Below are 17,014 nucleotides of genomic sequence, written 5' to 3'. Positions count from 1 at the left end.
TACGACAAGTGACCTGCCAATAATGGCAAAATACCTATGATGATGATAATGATTTTTTTTTTTTTTTTTGTATACGGAAAATAGTAGTTTATATTGCTTGACCTGCATTACAATACAATATGTCTGAGGAGGTAGGCGTAGCCATAAAGGGGCTCTCGCCCCCATTGGCTCTAACGTCTTCACTGCCCTAGATCCGTACTTTTTTTCAGAAAGAAAACCTCATTATTCCCAGCCCATACAGAGAAGTTCATTGGTAATTGTGGCCATGTAACAACTACTTTTGAAGTACGAGCATCTATTGATGACTTTCAATTCATTGTAAGTCTTACTTAATTACAAAGTAACTTCTTAGAATGTAATAGAGAACTCAATAACTTCTAATATCAAACGACTTACTGCCAACGCTGAAGTTTTCAGATATGTTTGCGTGCTAATTATAAAGCAACTATGCCGTGACGGAAATTGTAAGAATATCGTCTGTATTTGTACTGTTAAAATATTCGAACAAAATAATTGTTCAAAAAAAAAAAATAATTCGAATCAGAAGCACCTGCAGAGTTATTCGAATGATCATTTAGAAATCCTACACGGAAATGATTTCCTTTCTTAAATCAAGCTGTGTTGAGCATTGATGCAGAAAGGATTTGGTCCTTCTGAGGTATACTTGCATTCAATATGCTTGGTAATGCTTCTGATATCAAGGTTGAGAATGATAAATAACTGTACTCAAAAACAGAATAAAAATATAAAATCTTAACGTGCAAAACATAGTGTTTTATATTAAACGGAAAACAGGTTGAAGATCTTACTTATATAACGAAAATTCTTCTCTGCAATATTCACCAAATAACTCGAGAAATATATTCAGAAAATAACGCAGAACAAAGAATAAAGACTCATTTTATTATCGCTTTTGTTTATATCGATAGCTATATAGCATGTCATTGCAATGCCACATTCCTTACAGTTTAGGTCATGGTATACATAAAATGGTAATATACAAGTGCAGCGTGATGTCACACCGAAGAATAACAGTATTTATTGTAACCGGTATTACTTGTGTCGTCGTAAAATAAATATATATATAAATAGCTAGGAACTAGATTTTTTTTATATTAAAAAGAAAACTTGGAACACAATAATTCCGAACCTTTCTGATAGAAAGCAAAATATGTTTCTTAAGTTTGAAATTAGATTAATGCATTGATTGTTACAGGGTCGTGTTCGTAATAGAACGTATGTTAGAGAGGTGGGGGAGAAGGAGTATATTAGAATTTAATACTACTAAAAGTGATAACTCCTACGTAAAGACTAAGTGATGACTAAGACCGTTATACATGGAAACTTTTCAATTTGCAGTAAATAACTTGTCACTATGGGCGCAGTGGTGTATAGAGAATTTCATCAAGGGAGGGGAAGAGGGGTTCAGACTCCAGGTTCACTTAGTTTCAGGTCACGTGTTTTTTCTTTTTTTCGTGTGTATATCGTAATAATGTCAGTGTTCATTTTTCCATAATTTGCTGAAAGAGGGTTGTAACCTGGACCCCGCCTTTGTGTATGCCACTGGATGGCAACATACTTACGTTAATAAGAATGAGATGAGCATTGTTTAAAGATTTTTATATTATAGACGGATAAACTACACTAGGTATATGGCCTGCCTGCGGCTGGACTAATGCGGATTTTAGAAGCAATACCAGATGTAAGAACAATTTATTCGCTACAATAACAGAGGGAATCAGTGACGACGCCAGGTTTAAATTGTTTGGGGCGGAATGGGGGGAAACTGGACGTGCAGATAGTTTTGAAGGATAACTATGTTATTAAATCAAAAAGCAAAATTGTATATATTTCAATACAAGGTATCTGGGGTAGGGCAGGCATAACCACTGGGGGATGCTCTCCCATACCCCTTCTGGCATTGTCACTGGAGGAAACAGTCCTTCGCGACCATTCAGTTACACGTTAGAGTAAAATAAAGTATTCAGGACGAAAAATTGTCATACAAACTAACAAATGTCTTTCGTATTATTATTATTATTATTATTATTATTATTATTATTATTATTATTATTATTATTATTATTAAACTCTTCCGACTTGGATGGAAATACTTCGTCTTAGATATAAATTTAAATTTAATCTATCTTTCAAACGATAACCAGTATCATAATAGTTTCGTCATAATGTAACATGTGGACGAATGTCAGGGAACAACGAGGAGCAATCGGATTGCCTATACACGCTGTGCTGGAGAATGGTTATGGTTATCCCTGACAAACGTGGTTTGATTGATGGGGTCTTTATGTCCCTTTGTCAACAGCGAGACTGTATAGAACGAGACATACTGTTGTAAAGTGGGATCTTGCTCTCCCACCGGGAATCGAATCCGAGACCTCCTGCACCAAAGCCATGCGCTCTAGTCACTAGGCCAGGAAGGAGTATACGTAGTTTGAGATCAAAGCAGATTGTGAGCCAGATGCAATGTCCGCTTTTTCGGCGAAATTTTACATTAATCTGTAAATCACATGTCTCATACAGCCTCGATAATGAAAAGAAACGTTAAACCAACCAAGCGGGGCAATAGCGTGATTGCGATGCACACAGGGCTGGATTAACCCATCTGGAGGTCCAAGGTAGAAAAAAAAATATGTGGCCCCTGCTGTCTTCACCTAATACATTTGGTCATATTTTATTTTATGATGATGATTGTATCTTCATGATTTTTTTTTTTTATAGCAACTGAGATTTTGTGCAGAGTGGAGGCCCGGGGCTAAGGCCCCCTAATCCCTCTTCTTAATCCGGCCCTGGGTGCACATTACAAAGTGAATCTGGATGCTCACGTTTAAAACACGAATTGTGTATTGGTTCTGACTCCTTGCAGAACGAACGTTTATAATTACATGATAACGAAAGAAACAACAAAATCACGATTGATATTAAGTACTCATAGAGGCACAATTAATTTGTATAAATTAACTATATAAGTACTTAAATTAAAACATGGTTTCTTTAATTAGAATACTTTTATTAGGGTTTTTCTCTCTCTTCGTCTGTTAAGATTAAATCTTGCAACAAAGAATTCATACACCAGAGCTCTTAAAATTTTGAACATACGGTACACACAAACCTAACGAGAATACAAATTTTCATGGAATTGTCGCTGGAGGTTATAGTTTTATTGTAAAATTATTTTTTTAAAAGAAATATTTAGAACGCCTGGTTCTTATACATCCCAACACTCACATAAGTTTGGCTGGTTGCCGACAACTAGGTGTTCTGTTGACTATCCATCGAGATTCTTTTTTCCTTTCGTAAAAAAAAAGTACAACTTTTAAAAACAATGCTTTTATAAAATGCATAAAAAAGATCTTTTGTGGTGTAATTCAGTGTTATTGTCGTATAAGAAAGATTAGAAAAGTGTACTAAAAACGAGAAAATAACATTTTGATGGGACTAAGATTAAAAGAATTGGGCGATCTTCTTGAAGTTGAGGCTAAATTTTAAGGATATGAGGGATGTGGTGCGCTCGCAACCAATAATTTTAGTCTTAGTCTCCTCCCTCGCAACAAAAATATTCTGTCCTTTTTAGTGCATTTTTCTAAACCTTTGTTAATATGGCAGTAACACTGAATTACCCCCACAAAAATCTCCTTTATCTGCAGAGATAATTTTGTTGCAACATATAGTTCATACTATATACTAGAACTCTGAAATTTGAACATATAATATACGCAAACCCGACCACAATGCAATTATATCATTTTACTCTAGCATTATATTACTTGTATATTCGCTCGGAAGAACACCTATCTATAGTGGGACCACTTGAGTTTCAAATCCAGTTGGAAACTGCTGGTACATATCTCACAGCGTCGGTGCTGAAAATATATTAACTTTCCCAATTCAGTCAAACATCTCCATCATGTACAGTGAATAAAATTTCTAAATTCAATTGGGCATCGTAATTATAACCATTTTCGTTCTGTTCAGGAAAAGCTTAGTTTTCTCAAAAGTTGACAAAGAAAAAATGCAGTTAGTAAATGAAGTGGTGACTAACTCTGTATCCAATTCTGCTTCAATCCGGAGCTCCCTCGTGGTTATATGATTAGCATACGCATCTTGGAAGCGGAATATTCGAGTTAGATTTTCGGTGCGGGCTCGCATGGCTCGAATCCCACGTTAAACTCTAGGTTCCCGTCTCAATAGGCCTAACTTCACTGGAGAATGGGACACTAAACTCGAATTCAAGTAATCTACTTGAGTCCTCGTTATATTTGCTCATAGCATCCTATCTGGCATTGCCCACATTAGTTCAGGTGCTTTTAGGTTCAGACCTTGCTGGGAGCACAAGGGTTTGAATAAAAAATCGAGTAGTGGCTAAGGTCTTATTAAGATCCTGTACTTTGTAACCTCGGTGTTGCATAAAGGATGTAAAGCGAAAACAGCAAATCTCTCTCTCTCTCTCTCTCTCTCTCTCTCTCTCTATATATATATATATATATATATATATATATATATATATATATATATACAAAGGAACGAATCGTACCTCTTTATTTTCTGCTAGAGCAAAAACTAATATTGTTTCTCGAGTGGTAGCTCCGAATTCAATTAGAATTGTAGGTGACCAGTATACATTGTTCTTGACACTCGCAAGGGACTAAAATGGTCTCGTGTTAGCGTCTTGTTTTTCTACATTTGTTAAGTCACGAACGAATTTTTTTTCTCTTCTTTTTATCGGACTCCTTTTCTCTATATGCTATAAAAGAATTGTTCATTTGCCCGGTAGATTTTCATCACTTCTATATATCATCTTAGAAAAGAAAGATCGTCTTTCCTTTTGCAGCATACTGTTGATTTCATTGCCTTGTTTTATGAACGAAGTAATGCAGAAATACGTTCAACTTAACATAACTTAATGCGCTTTTGCGGTTTAATTTTACACTTGGTTCACATAACAAAAGACTGACTGCAATAAAAATTGTTTCAGTTTAATAATATTGTATGGAAAGCATTCATGGGCGCCGCCGTACATAGTCAACGGGGCAGTGACGATGAAAAGTTTAAGACAAATATGATTTCTTTTCTTTTAAGCTTTGTTTGTTTCATTATATATATTTCGAACAGGGTGGTCTAGTGTCGGAATCTTGATTTCAAAATCAGGAAGTGTGGAAATAGCTACACTTGAGTTTCTTTTTACGTCTGGATGTTAATTTGCGGGGTAGCTGCAGAGGGAGCAAAATTAAAATATGTGTACAGAAAAAGAGGACTGGTTGTACTATTATTTTTTTTTAATTGTTGTAAAAATAAATACTGATAGAATCCACAGGGAGTACTTCAGCAAGGTTCATAACTGTCTTGACTGACCATTTTGAAATTTCTTTTCCACTTCCATAGTGAAGGTTTTCGATGTTTGGGGCAGGAGCGTCATTTCATTTTTTGCTTGGGTGGGGGGCAAGACCCTTGATATAAGTAAAATTTCGCATTTTTCACTGATTTACTACTATCTTATTCATAAAAACTATACAAATCTCAAACTCAGGGGAGCAATTGCCCCTCCCTGCCCCCCTAAATGACGCCCCTGGTTTGGGGGCTTTATGCCTAACTTAAATATGAAATAGTGGTTATGCTTCTGTTCCCAATGTGGAAGCTATCTACAGGACCGTGTAAAGCAACTCACTTTTTTTTTTCTGTAGCGGGTATTAGGACGATTTCGTATTTCGAAACAGTTGTAAAGTATGGACACTTCCAAAATATGCAGTCTATATTTACCAACATACAAAGTAGCTAATGTATTGTCAGAATAATCATTAATTTGCTTGCGTTTAGGTGTGTTGGTTAGACTTACAGCCAGAAATAAATAAAAGGGATGGAAAAGCTATGAGCAACTTTAAAGGGCCGCAACATATTTTTTTGATCCTATTTTGTATAATTTATATCGCCAAGGGAAATCAGAGTGCAGCCCTTGAAATGTATTTGTACAGGCCTATTACATGGTTTAAAACATAAATGTGTTTGAGTTGAAATTATCCTCCCTTTTTGTGTATAATAATAAATAAGTTCTATAAATATGTAGTGCGAAAATAATATACTCTGAAATCTGCCTAAAGTCACATAGGAGATGCCCGTCTTAAAGTGATCGTCTTACAGAGGGTGGCCAGTTTTATTATAAAATCGACCAGTAAATTTAATTGTATTAATTTTATGTGAAATAATTGTTGCATAAAGCCATTTTATAGTTTTTACGAGAGTTATTGTATCTCTGTACATAAAACATCGAAATGAGTATTTCTCGGCCAAAATTAGGAGCGTATAAATTCAAATCAATAACAGAAAATGACTTAACAAACTCACCTCACAACTCTGATCTCATTTTTATATATGTAAAACATATAATTAATATTTACATAGCTTTTGGTAAAATATACTCAGGCTATAGGCTAATCCCTTTAGCTTAGAGTTCAGTTTAGTTTCGTAATTATACTAGAATGTCGAAATGAGTTCGTAAAAGAATTGAAATTGTTAATGTCTGTTTATTTACTCGAAATATAATAGCAATACTTTTGCGTTGTATGTGGCAACGCGGCACACAACCTAAGGCAGGGAAAGTATTGGAATCTTTTTGAATGAGAACATTAGACAGATATGTTTTGAAGTGGCGATAATAAACTATCGCATTTACGGCGCTGTCATCAAAGTAGAATCTGTTCGGTTCACGGAAATAAAAGACAGAACATGCAACGCAACTTAAATAATCTAAATGAACCACAAAGTATGAAAAAAAAAATGGAAGAAAACGACAAACGAACAAGGAACAAAGTTGATTCTGCCAGGTCAACTTTCTCTTTTTATTATGCATATCATAGCTACCTTTAAAATATATAATGCAAAATATGTTTAGACTAATTATATATTAGACTTCAGCAATGCATACCACAAGTTGGGCTTCTATCATAAATACTTTTGCAAACAGGTGTTGAAACTATGTAATAGGAGCTTAAAATTAATTCAGTTATAATTATTGAATACTTGAGATGCTTTCAATAAGTGCTATTTGTAATAAACTGTGTTGCAAAATAGTATTTTCCCTCATCTTCCTGTAAAAGTAAAAGTTTTCAACATTATGACCGCTACAATTAAAGTAACTAATATTAAGTTATCTGGAATCACCATATACTGTATGTGAACGTGGCCCGTTTATGGGAGAGCACAATGGTACTTTGATTGTATGTACAAGTGTCAACAGACGGATAGATGTGGCTAATTTTTACCCCAAGTAGTGTCTAAATTAGAAATATGGCAGTTTAACAGATTTTTATTGTATTAGTATTTGAGTCTAAACTAAACTTCCTGGCATTACAGCCCACGAAGGGCTGCAGCTGGCTACGAGACATTTTGTTAATGATCTTTGATCACTTCGTTGGTTTTCGTCGTCTAATTTCTCATTTATCTTGATCAGGATTCAATGTTGTTGTTATCCTAAGTACTTGACCCTGCTGGTAGGTCAGTTTGGAAATTGAGGAATTTCCATACACTACGATAGAGTTACCAGATTTAGAAAATAAATAAATAAAAGAAAGAAAAGGACGCTTGGTAAACTGGCTTAATTTGACAATTAACTTAGGTATAATCTTTGCTATGTCATCATTCATATTAATAGGAAAGAAGTCTCGGATAGCATTTCAAAATAACTACATTTTTATTTGTTTAACCTTTATACGCCGGGCAGGGATTTGAACAAATCGTAGACTCTCACGTTGGGAACCCTGGTGATCCCCTAATTTTTACAGAGTAATAGTTGATACCTCGCTGGAAAGCTTATGGAACACTAATTCCAATGAGGTAACACTTGTGCAATTCCCGCCCTATTCGTAGAAGAATAATAAGAAAAAAACCTTAAAAAAATTGAAAAAATAGAATTTGGGGCCCTTGCAATCCTTAGTCACTCTACGCTGCCAAATAAAGCTAATGTGTAGGCAACGCACTTGTAACAATAATATTTTTTTTAAAAAATGGTAGCCATTACTGCAGTACAAAGCGGGATAAAAATTCAGAACAAAATTCCTATTAAAACGCCCTATATATCATTTTCGAAGGGCTGTTGCAGACCTTTACGTTCCCACCCCCATCCACCCACCCAAACATACACCATAGTACCACTATCACGTAATATTCACACTATTTTTAATTATTGTCCGTAGAAAGTACAGAAACAAGAATCATGCTTCTAGATCAATTCAGTGAAAAGATGTCTTACATGGAACCGTCCAGAAAATAAATGTAATTCATTTTTAAAAACTTAGAAAAAAAAAAAACTGCTCCTCTTCTACTCCTTTTATATAAACAACAAAGTACTTTTGCAGGGTATTAGCGTGTAGTGGACCACTTCATTGCTTCACATATCAATTTTTATGACTCTACCCCCAAGGGGGGAGATGAATGTCCCTCGTAAAAACCTGATATATATATATATAAAAAAAAAACACATGAGCTTTACCCTCACCTCTCTCCACCATAGTATCCCCATATACATAAAATTCATATCGGCGGCAATTTTTATCCTTCAGGATTATACTGATACCAAATTATCTTTCTAGCTCAATTAGGGGCTGAGCTATTAAGGTTTAAAGCCTTGACGCAGCAGTTGCGTCCCTCGGTGTTTAAAGGTTAATCTTACTCCAATTTTAATGTTTACATTACCTTTTAACATTTAACAGAAATTAGGAAGAAATGCATCGATTGTTTCTTGAGGTTCATATTACTTGCCAAAAATGGGACCTTTTTCTTTTTTCTTTTTTCTTTTTTTTTTGTGCGGCATTTTTGCGTCTAATCTACACGTTTCTTGGGACTCAGAACGACTTTGTGAAAAACGGGATGTCTTTTGCCTGGTCACACTACACTACGAATCTGAATCATCATGTATCCGTTCTGTACCGTCCCTCAATAGTAGTTTTTCTCCGTCTCTCTATTTATATAAGGCCTTGTTTTATACAATAATTTGTATGAATACGTACAAAACATTTTAAAGTGATGTGGATGACTTTCTTTTCGTTTAAATCTTGAAATCAGAGCACAACTTTTTATTGTGAATGTACAAGCTCTTCATTTCTGGATAAAGTAATTTAATGTGTTATTAAAATGTAAATAGGGTGTAATCTACGTCTGGTATACTGTACCTATGTACGTATTCATTTGGCTTGCATAATTGTCTCAAGAAGTGTTCATAAGCTTCATGTGGTGAGCAACTTTTTCTTTTTTTTTTTTTTTTTTTTTAAAATATATATCTTTGGCTTGTACATTACATTTTTTATTGTTTGTTCTAACACTGGTTTTTGTTATTTCCTTAGGTCAAGACGTTTAGTGTTGGTCCATCGGAGACGGCGCGGTCGTGCATTCGTCTTGCATTAGACCATTTAGAAATGAGAGGTTTGGATCCAGTGGATTTTCAGCTGTGGGCCAAAACAGGTCGAGATGAAGCACCGTATCCTCTTATTGGCCACGAGAGGCCATTTGCCATTAAACTTAGCTGTTTGCGGGATGCACTCAGTGCCGAAGAGGGTTTCGACTTGGATCACTGTAATAATATTTATGGAACTGATCCGCTTGCTAAGTGCCAGTTTATTCTCAGGTGAAGTATCGGTAGAGTAATATAATCATATTCATTTCAGCGTTTGCTATTGGTAAGCTCTGGAAAATGTTGAATTGAATAATCTTGACTTGTGTACATTTAATATGTAGTAATTGAGAATAGCGCAAATAAATAATACTAGGCGCATAAGGAAACACATTTACAAAGCAAGGAACATTTAAAGTAACTGCGTAGAATAAGTTAATGAGATCCCAGTCCTATCACTTTATTTCACTTCATTAATATACTATCCTATATAAGTTTCTTAGGCCTGTGGCCATAAGTTTCAAATTATTATATAATCTGTTTTGTAAAGTTTATCAATTGACATTATATTTTGAGCTCAAGACCTTTTATAGTTGAGATATGAAACAAAATGGTTTCTGCATTGTATTCTTTATAAAAAAAAAAAGTTCAAGATTCATCAAGGAAAATGTAGTCTTGTTTTTTTTAAAAATGGCCACCAACGAACGTATCGTTAAAAAACCTGTATTTACAATCGTACACAGAACAATTCAGTATTTGGTCTCGAAGAAAGATCTTGGCGCTGGAGACGTGGGAGTTCATGTGGTTTGGATAATCTTTCGATCCGCAAAGATCTTAAAATCTACTTCTGTTTTAAAAACATACGTTGTCGTTTCATCGGTTGGACCACCTCAGTTTGTCAATCCAATTTCTCAAATACTCTTGGCCCTCCTTATAATTATTATGACGCCTATTTTTCCAGGAGATGGGTATTCAGGATTTTCCGAACAATTCTCTACATACGTACGTTCTATTTGAAGCTTTGCTCTGGGCATAAAGGAATATTAATGTTGTCCAGTAATTCGAATATATCACCTTTTCCACAACCTTTATTCCCTGTTCGTTGATATATATTACAGCAGATAAACGTATTTATCCTTTTGAACCCTTTCTTGCAAGGCTATGTATCAAAACACATGAGCGACAACAGCCTCTGTAAGGAAGGCGAATTTGTTACTAATTTATTATTATTTTAAACATGATTTGTATAGACTATTTTTAGAAGATTTTCTCGCAGCATGAGTGTTGTAAGTTTCACGAACTTTCAATCTCGAACCTACAATTTTCTGGTTCCGAGACGAACAGACTACCGCTGAGCCATGTGTTAATGATAATATAGCATGACGTCTGAAATATCTGACTATAAATTTAATCTTGGATGTCCCGGAACTAAATTGTTCTCAAGTTAAACTTAACGAAGGATGTGTGATTAATGAAGTTGTATAATCACTGAACTGAACAGGTATATGAATGTGTGATGTCAGAATACACGAAATATTTTTGTGTTGGATAAATAAACAAACATAAGGACGACACAAACAATTAATGATGGTGACTGTAATCAAGAATAACTACTAATAAGGTTACTGTAAGAAAGATATACATGTTACGACTTGTTTTTGTTATTATTATTATTTAAAGGTAGATATATTCGTGTAGCAGTCTTCGTGTGTTCGTTGGTAGTATAAAAGTAGAATTTCCAGTTTTAATAATGATGACTTCTATTAAAAGATTTAAAAGGATTGCCCTTGATAAGCTTGTGCAGAGAAGATTATGAAAGTTGTCCAGTTGCGAAATTTTGTTTATGTACATATTTATATTTGTATGTATCAAAAAGTTAAGCAGCTTATAAATTTCTTTCTCAGGAATGCCAACTTCGATGGAAGTCTTAACAAATATTTTAGTAAATTTAGATGTATAATTGTACATTAGAAAAAAAAAAAAAAAAGAGAGAAAGAAAATGTCTTTTATATATTTTGCAAATGCTGTCATAATGTGGACTTAATTATAAGTGCCAAGGGCAACATTTCTACATATATTGTTGTACTTTTACTTCAAATTTTCGTGAAACTTACCTAGCGTACAGAATCTACACTTTTTACCGCAAATTTGAGCTGTTTTATGTTTACTTAATAATTCATACTCTGCATTCATAAATTGAAATTTAAAAGGACTTCTTACAACACTTTCTTTCGTCTCAATGCACAATTTACTTTATTTCAATATACTACCAACATATATTATACCTTACATATGAAAATCCTAGCACCTGAAAAACTTGCCCCGTCAATATATGGCATGTGAAGTGAAATAAATTGACAATATTACTATGACAAGAAGTTGTAATTGTGAGTACTATTCTTTAATATAAGTATGGTCAATTCTAAGAAAAACATGAATCATTGTCTTTTTAACTTGATGTAGTGATATTACTGGGCACTTAAGATAAAATATTATCTTTAAAAGCACTTAATCTCTTTTTATTGGCGAGATACTGCAGGAATACAATACAAAATCCCAGAAAAAGTTAATACGGAAGTTGGTACATAAACAAAGAAGTGTATTTTTGGATTTTTTTAAAAGTTGTTTTCTCATGCAAACAAAATTCTTAACGAACTGGTTTGAAACATAAAGCATCTTGGCTCATGATATTGTAAAGTCTATGATTTAGTTTAATACGTTTTAAATGTATTTAATCGTTTCTTACTAATATTTTTATTATTTATAGTGTAATATATGTCTTGAATTTCCGGCAGCATACACAAGATGAGAAGTGACTTTTAATCCCATAACAATGATAGTAATATAAAAGAAATAGCCAGTTCGTGTAGTGACTCCGAGATACGTAGCAGTCCAGCTCATTTATTCGAAATTTTTCATAATTTTCTGCGTAGTACTGGATTAGATAGTTTCCTTCCTTACGTGTTTTTGTACATTGGCTTCTAGAACTTGAATACATGGTAAAACAGCCCACGAAGAGCAAAAGAAGGTCATATGCAGCTGCTGCCACTTCTTCTCATAACTTTAATTTTCTGTATCAATGTATTAAAGATAAATTTGGTAATCTGTAAAGAAATTATTTATGTCATGTATTTTAAGAGACATCATTGTATTGTTGTTTCTGATATACTGTACACGCTTAATACTTCATATAATTGTTGTTTTTCTGACTGTAAGAGTATTGACTTATATTACTTTTATTTCTGATAGGAATGTTCGGAAGACTCCTGAGTGTCCTAGTTCAGATCAAAAGAAAGGGAAGAAGCCTCGAAAGTCACCAATGAAAATCCGACAGGTGTTTAGGCGGAGCGTAAGCAAAGGTGAAGACGGTGTGTATAGTGGCGGGTTATTATTTGGAGTTCCTCTTACCAGATTATGTGATGGAGACAGCATTCCTAAGTCAGTTATGGTACGTACTTTCAGTATGGTAAAAATCAAACTGGAAAAAATTACATACTCCTTTAATCTTCTTGCATTTAATAATTTTCGCAGTTCTCTTTTAATAATTCTCAAATCTGCATGTAAAGGGTCTAAATAGAATAAAATCTATTCCATCTACTTTGATAGAAGAGTGAAATTAACTTTCTCCCCGCTAACCCCATCCTGTCGTTTGGAGAAGTGGTGGAACTGTTGATTCCGCTCAAAGTAAGCTCCATGGTGTCTTCTTTTTTGTATGGTTAACTACCAAGAATTACTTAAGGGCGTCATAGAATCTTCGCAACTGGCTTGGAGATTGCAAAACATAAATGTTGCTACTCCTCTTATCATAATCAACCTCTTTGCAAGGAATTTTAGAATGTATCTGAGTTTATATAAAGCATATGAGCTTGAGGTTCTCACTATTTGAGCTTTGTATACTTACATATTTGTAAAGACTTGATTACATTAAACTATATCACTAAAATAAGCAATACATGACTAACACTATTGTAGTTCTAGCTAATTCATACGTACTCAATTGGGAATCGGCAATTGTGAAGTATGTTAGAATAGCGAAGTATGTCTGCTAGAAAAATGACAGTTGACACTGATAACAGAGACATGAAAATTTTACGATTCGTATTGGAGCGCAAAAATATATAAACTGCACTGATAACAGACATGAGAATTTTACGGTTCATATTGGAACACAAACATTAACGGCAATAGAAGAAAACAATACTACTTCATCTGACCTTCCATTAGTGTGACGTTATACATGAGTTAATATATATATATATTATACTATGTGAAATGGCGACGGTGTTCATCTGTTCTACCACTCCTCCAGCAAAAAGGGTCTATATCATATTATGTCAGAAAAAATCACTTTGCGTAACTGAAATAAAAATATCAGTACAACATTCTATTACTAGCAGGAGTTGAATTAATATGTTGAAGAGAAATAATACATGAAAAACACTAGTTTATCATCAGATAATTCGTAATAATAATATTAATAATAATAATAATAATAATAATAATAATAATAATAATAATAATAATAATAATAATAATAATAATAATAATAATAAAAGTATTTATCCTTTCAGTCACTGGAGTCTAAAGGTTCCGCTCGTAGTGAAGCGGGAAATATGGAGTTTAAGCATTTCTTATATTGCAAACAGTTTTTAACGGCAGTGTGGCTTAATTTCCACTTTTGCAATGGCAGAGTGAAGGAAAGTAGGAGGGTACCTATCGACTTAGGTAGAATGGACTTTAATTTTATTACGCTTTGTTCACTATCCAAAACCCCTATTGCTCTTAAGGAAAAAACTGACTACCAAAATATTCTGAAAGCGTAGTTGCAAAATGTCCACCGCTGTTAGAGAGGGTACAATCATACAAGTTCAAGTTTTTCATATAATGAATGAAATATTGTAGTCATGTCTTGAAGATTACTTTCGAGTAAGTCTTGTTTATAGATGTCGGAGACTTAGGAAGAGTTCCGCATTGTGTCAGGAGAATAGTTGTTACACTTGCTTTTTACCCATGTGAAAAATTTAGAATGGGAATTACTTGAGAAACTAAAGTGAAATAAAGACATTTACATCTACTCAACGTAATAAAGCAATTACTGTACTACAGCGCCTTTATGAAATAAAAGATCTCTTAACCCCATCCTCAAAACTGTACCTCACGAAAAGTACTATTTCTTATTCACATTTATGATCTTCCTATTTTTAAATAATTCCTATAAAAAGGCCTCTTTGCTGATGTCACAAACATTTGGTTCAAATCTCAAACAAATCTAGCTCCGAAAGATATAACAGCTAAACTTACAGAATGGATAAAAGTGAACCAACTTAACATAAAGATAATGAAAACGACAGTAATAAATTTTTGAGAGAAAACCAAATTTTTCAATTTACATCGAATCTAGTTTGGAAACTCTTACTGATATCTTAGGGTTAAGAATGGAAGTTAACATGGGATAAACATGTTAGTGATTTGTTGAGGAAACTAACCACGAGATTATACGCACACTCAGATTCTTTCTTTGGAAACATTGAAAACCATTAATTCGGTTTGATACAGTATCGCCTATATGGAATCATTTTCTGAGGAAATATCAGTGATACGACAAAAGTGTTTTACAATGTAGAATAAGATACTCAGAATAACGAGTAATGTTGTCAGTTTTCTTTCATACATCTAGTAGACCACTGGATCGAAATCTAAGAATGTTACCATTACCGTGTGTATATCTATTCTCGAAACTTCATCAGTCATACACGTGAATAAGCGAAAGTTTCCACTGAAATCAGATCTACACCAGTACAGTACTAGAACCATTAATCATATTCATATACAAAATTTCTGATTAATAAAAACTCAAAACTCGTCCCACTACTTAAGAATAAAACTATATAATAAATAATTGTCATATTCTATAAAACAAATCTAAATTTTCAGTTTGAGAGAGATCTTAAATTATTCGTATATAATCACCTTTTCTATAGAATAGAGGAATATCTTCAATCAGATCTTTCTGTATAAGATCAAGATTAAAATCTACTTTTGTATGTGTTGTGAAAATATGTATTACAAGCGCAATTAATATATAAAAATTAACTTACTATTTTACTAATATTGTTATGTTATATCTTTGTTTGAATTTGTCTGAGTGTAGAGTATCTTTAAGGTGCTTTTCTGTAAACATTTTGTATCTTCTGATGAGATCACAAACTCAGAGATCGTAAGGCGGAGAACTAACTAACTAAATAAATAAATAAATAAATAAATAAAATAAATAAATATAATTATTTTACTTTATTTGATTACTGAGACACAGTAGATGGAATATCTCTCGTTTACAAACAGTTAACTCCTGCATTTGGTTTCGTTTTCATATAAGAAAGGAAGAAACATATTTTAGTTGTATTGAATATTAAATACTAAGAATATTCTGATGATGTGAGCATGGTGAAACTTGCATTATGACTGTATTATTTATAAGTAATCTACAATAATTACAGACCAACAGTCGTTCAATCTTTTAAAAAACACTAAAATTATCTTGTTGAAAATCTAGCACTCATGATACCTACAATTTTGACACAATACAGCTATTCCTTCCTTTTTTGTCTTTTTTTCTCTGAGATGAATTTTGCACCTCACGTGTTACAAATAAGACAGCTTAGGTTACTTTTAATTCCTCTTTAGATCCTTATGTTGTATAATTACTTTCTTTGTTTCATATTTAGCGAACTCTAATTTTATTACATCGAACTTTTATGTTTTTATTATTACTCTTTCTCACTCTCTCAATGATAAGGATTAAGTGTTAAAAAAAAAAAAAAAAAAACTTTAGTTGAATCTTATTCTTTTTAATATAGACACGTACATTTGAGTGTCATACAAATGGATAATACCTATTTTACAATTTCTTCGTAGCTCTGCTTCCACAATTCTACAGACAACACTAGTATCGTGCTGGTTTTAAATTGCTTAATTTACAAAATAAGTTACAATTATTAAATAAAATTTCTCAGTATTTTCTTTCATTATTATTTTTATTTATTTAAGCTTTCATTACTGATAATTTTATATATTTTGAACAGTCGATGCTGCAACAAGTTTTCCTGAAGGGCCCCTTCACGCAAGGTATATTTCGAAAGTCTGCCAATGCTCGTCTTGTGCGAGAGCTTCGAGAGAAGATGGATTCTACGACGGAAGATCTTCCTTTGGATCATGTTCCAGTGCTGGTGACAGCAGCGTTGCTCAAAGACTTCCTTCGCTCTCTTCCGGACCCTCTCCTGGTCGCTGCCTTTTACCCAGATTGGATGGAAGCCATCGAGTGCTCAGACGATAAAGAACGGCTCTTGAGGATAAAATCGTAAGTTTCTATTAGTTTTTACCGATAATAATTTCTAAACATATATAGCTAATGTTTACTTTAGATATTCTGTATCGAGCAAATTTCCATATACTTAGTGTTGTAATAGGTTTGGGTCAAAAGTGCTATGGAAAAACGGTAGCGTGATAATATGTAGGTTATAGTCTGTAGTTTTCCACATATCACAAGAGGACTCCTTCGTCGATTTCCTGGACCTTCTCAGCTTTACTGTCGACCTCGGCAACCATCTACTTCATCGC

General features: G+C 33.6%; 1 protein-coding gene across 1 annotated transcript in view; it reads left to right on the top strand.

Moving 5' to 3' along the window:
* Positions 1-16,754, top strand: part of LOC145677028 (rho GTPase-activating protein 20-like) — a gene marked incomplete at its 3' end in the record, with an annotated part of 100,505 nt that extends 83,751 nt beyond the window's left edge. The window contains 3 exon segments of the mRNA XM_081747735.1: positions 9,351-9,631; positions 12,647-12,845; positions 16,480-16,754. Of these exon segments, the coding sequence (XP_081603861.1) occupies positions 9,351-9,631; positions 12,647-12,845; positions 16,480-16,754 (755 nt within the window).
* Between the last annotated feature and the right edge of the window lie 260 nt (positions 16,755-17,014).

The sequence above is a fragment of the Thermobia domestica genome, unplaced genomic scaffold (genome assembly GCF_964235325.1).
Source record: "Thermobia domestica unplaced genomic scaffold, izTheDome1.hap1.1 HAP1_SCAFFOLD_550, whole genome shotgun sequence".
NCBI lineage: Eukaryota > Metazoa > Arthropoda > Insecta > Zygentoma > Lepismatidae > Thermobia > Thermobia domestica.
The sequence above is the reverse complement of the archived record's forward strand: the minus strand, read 5'-3'. Positions and strand labels throughout refer to the sequence as shown.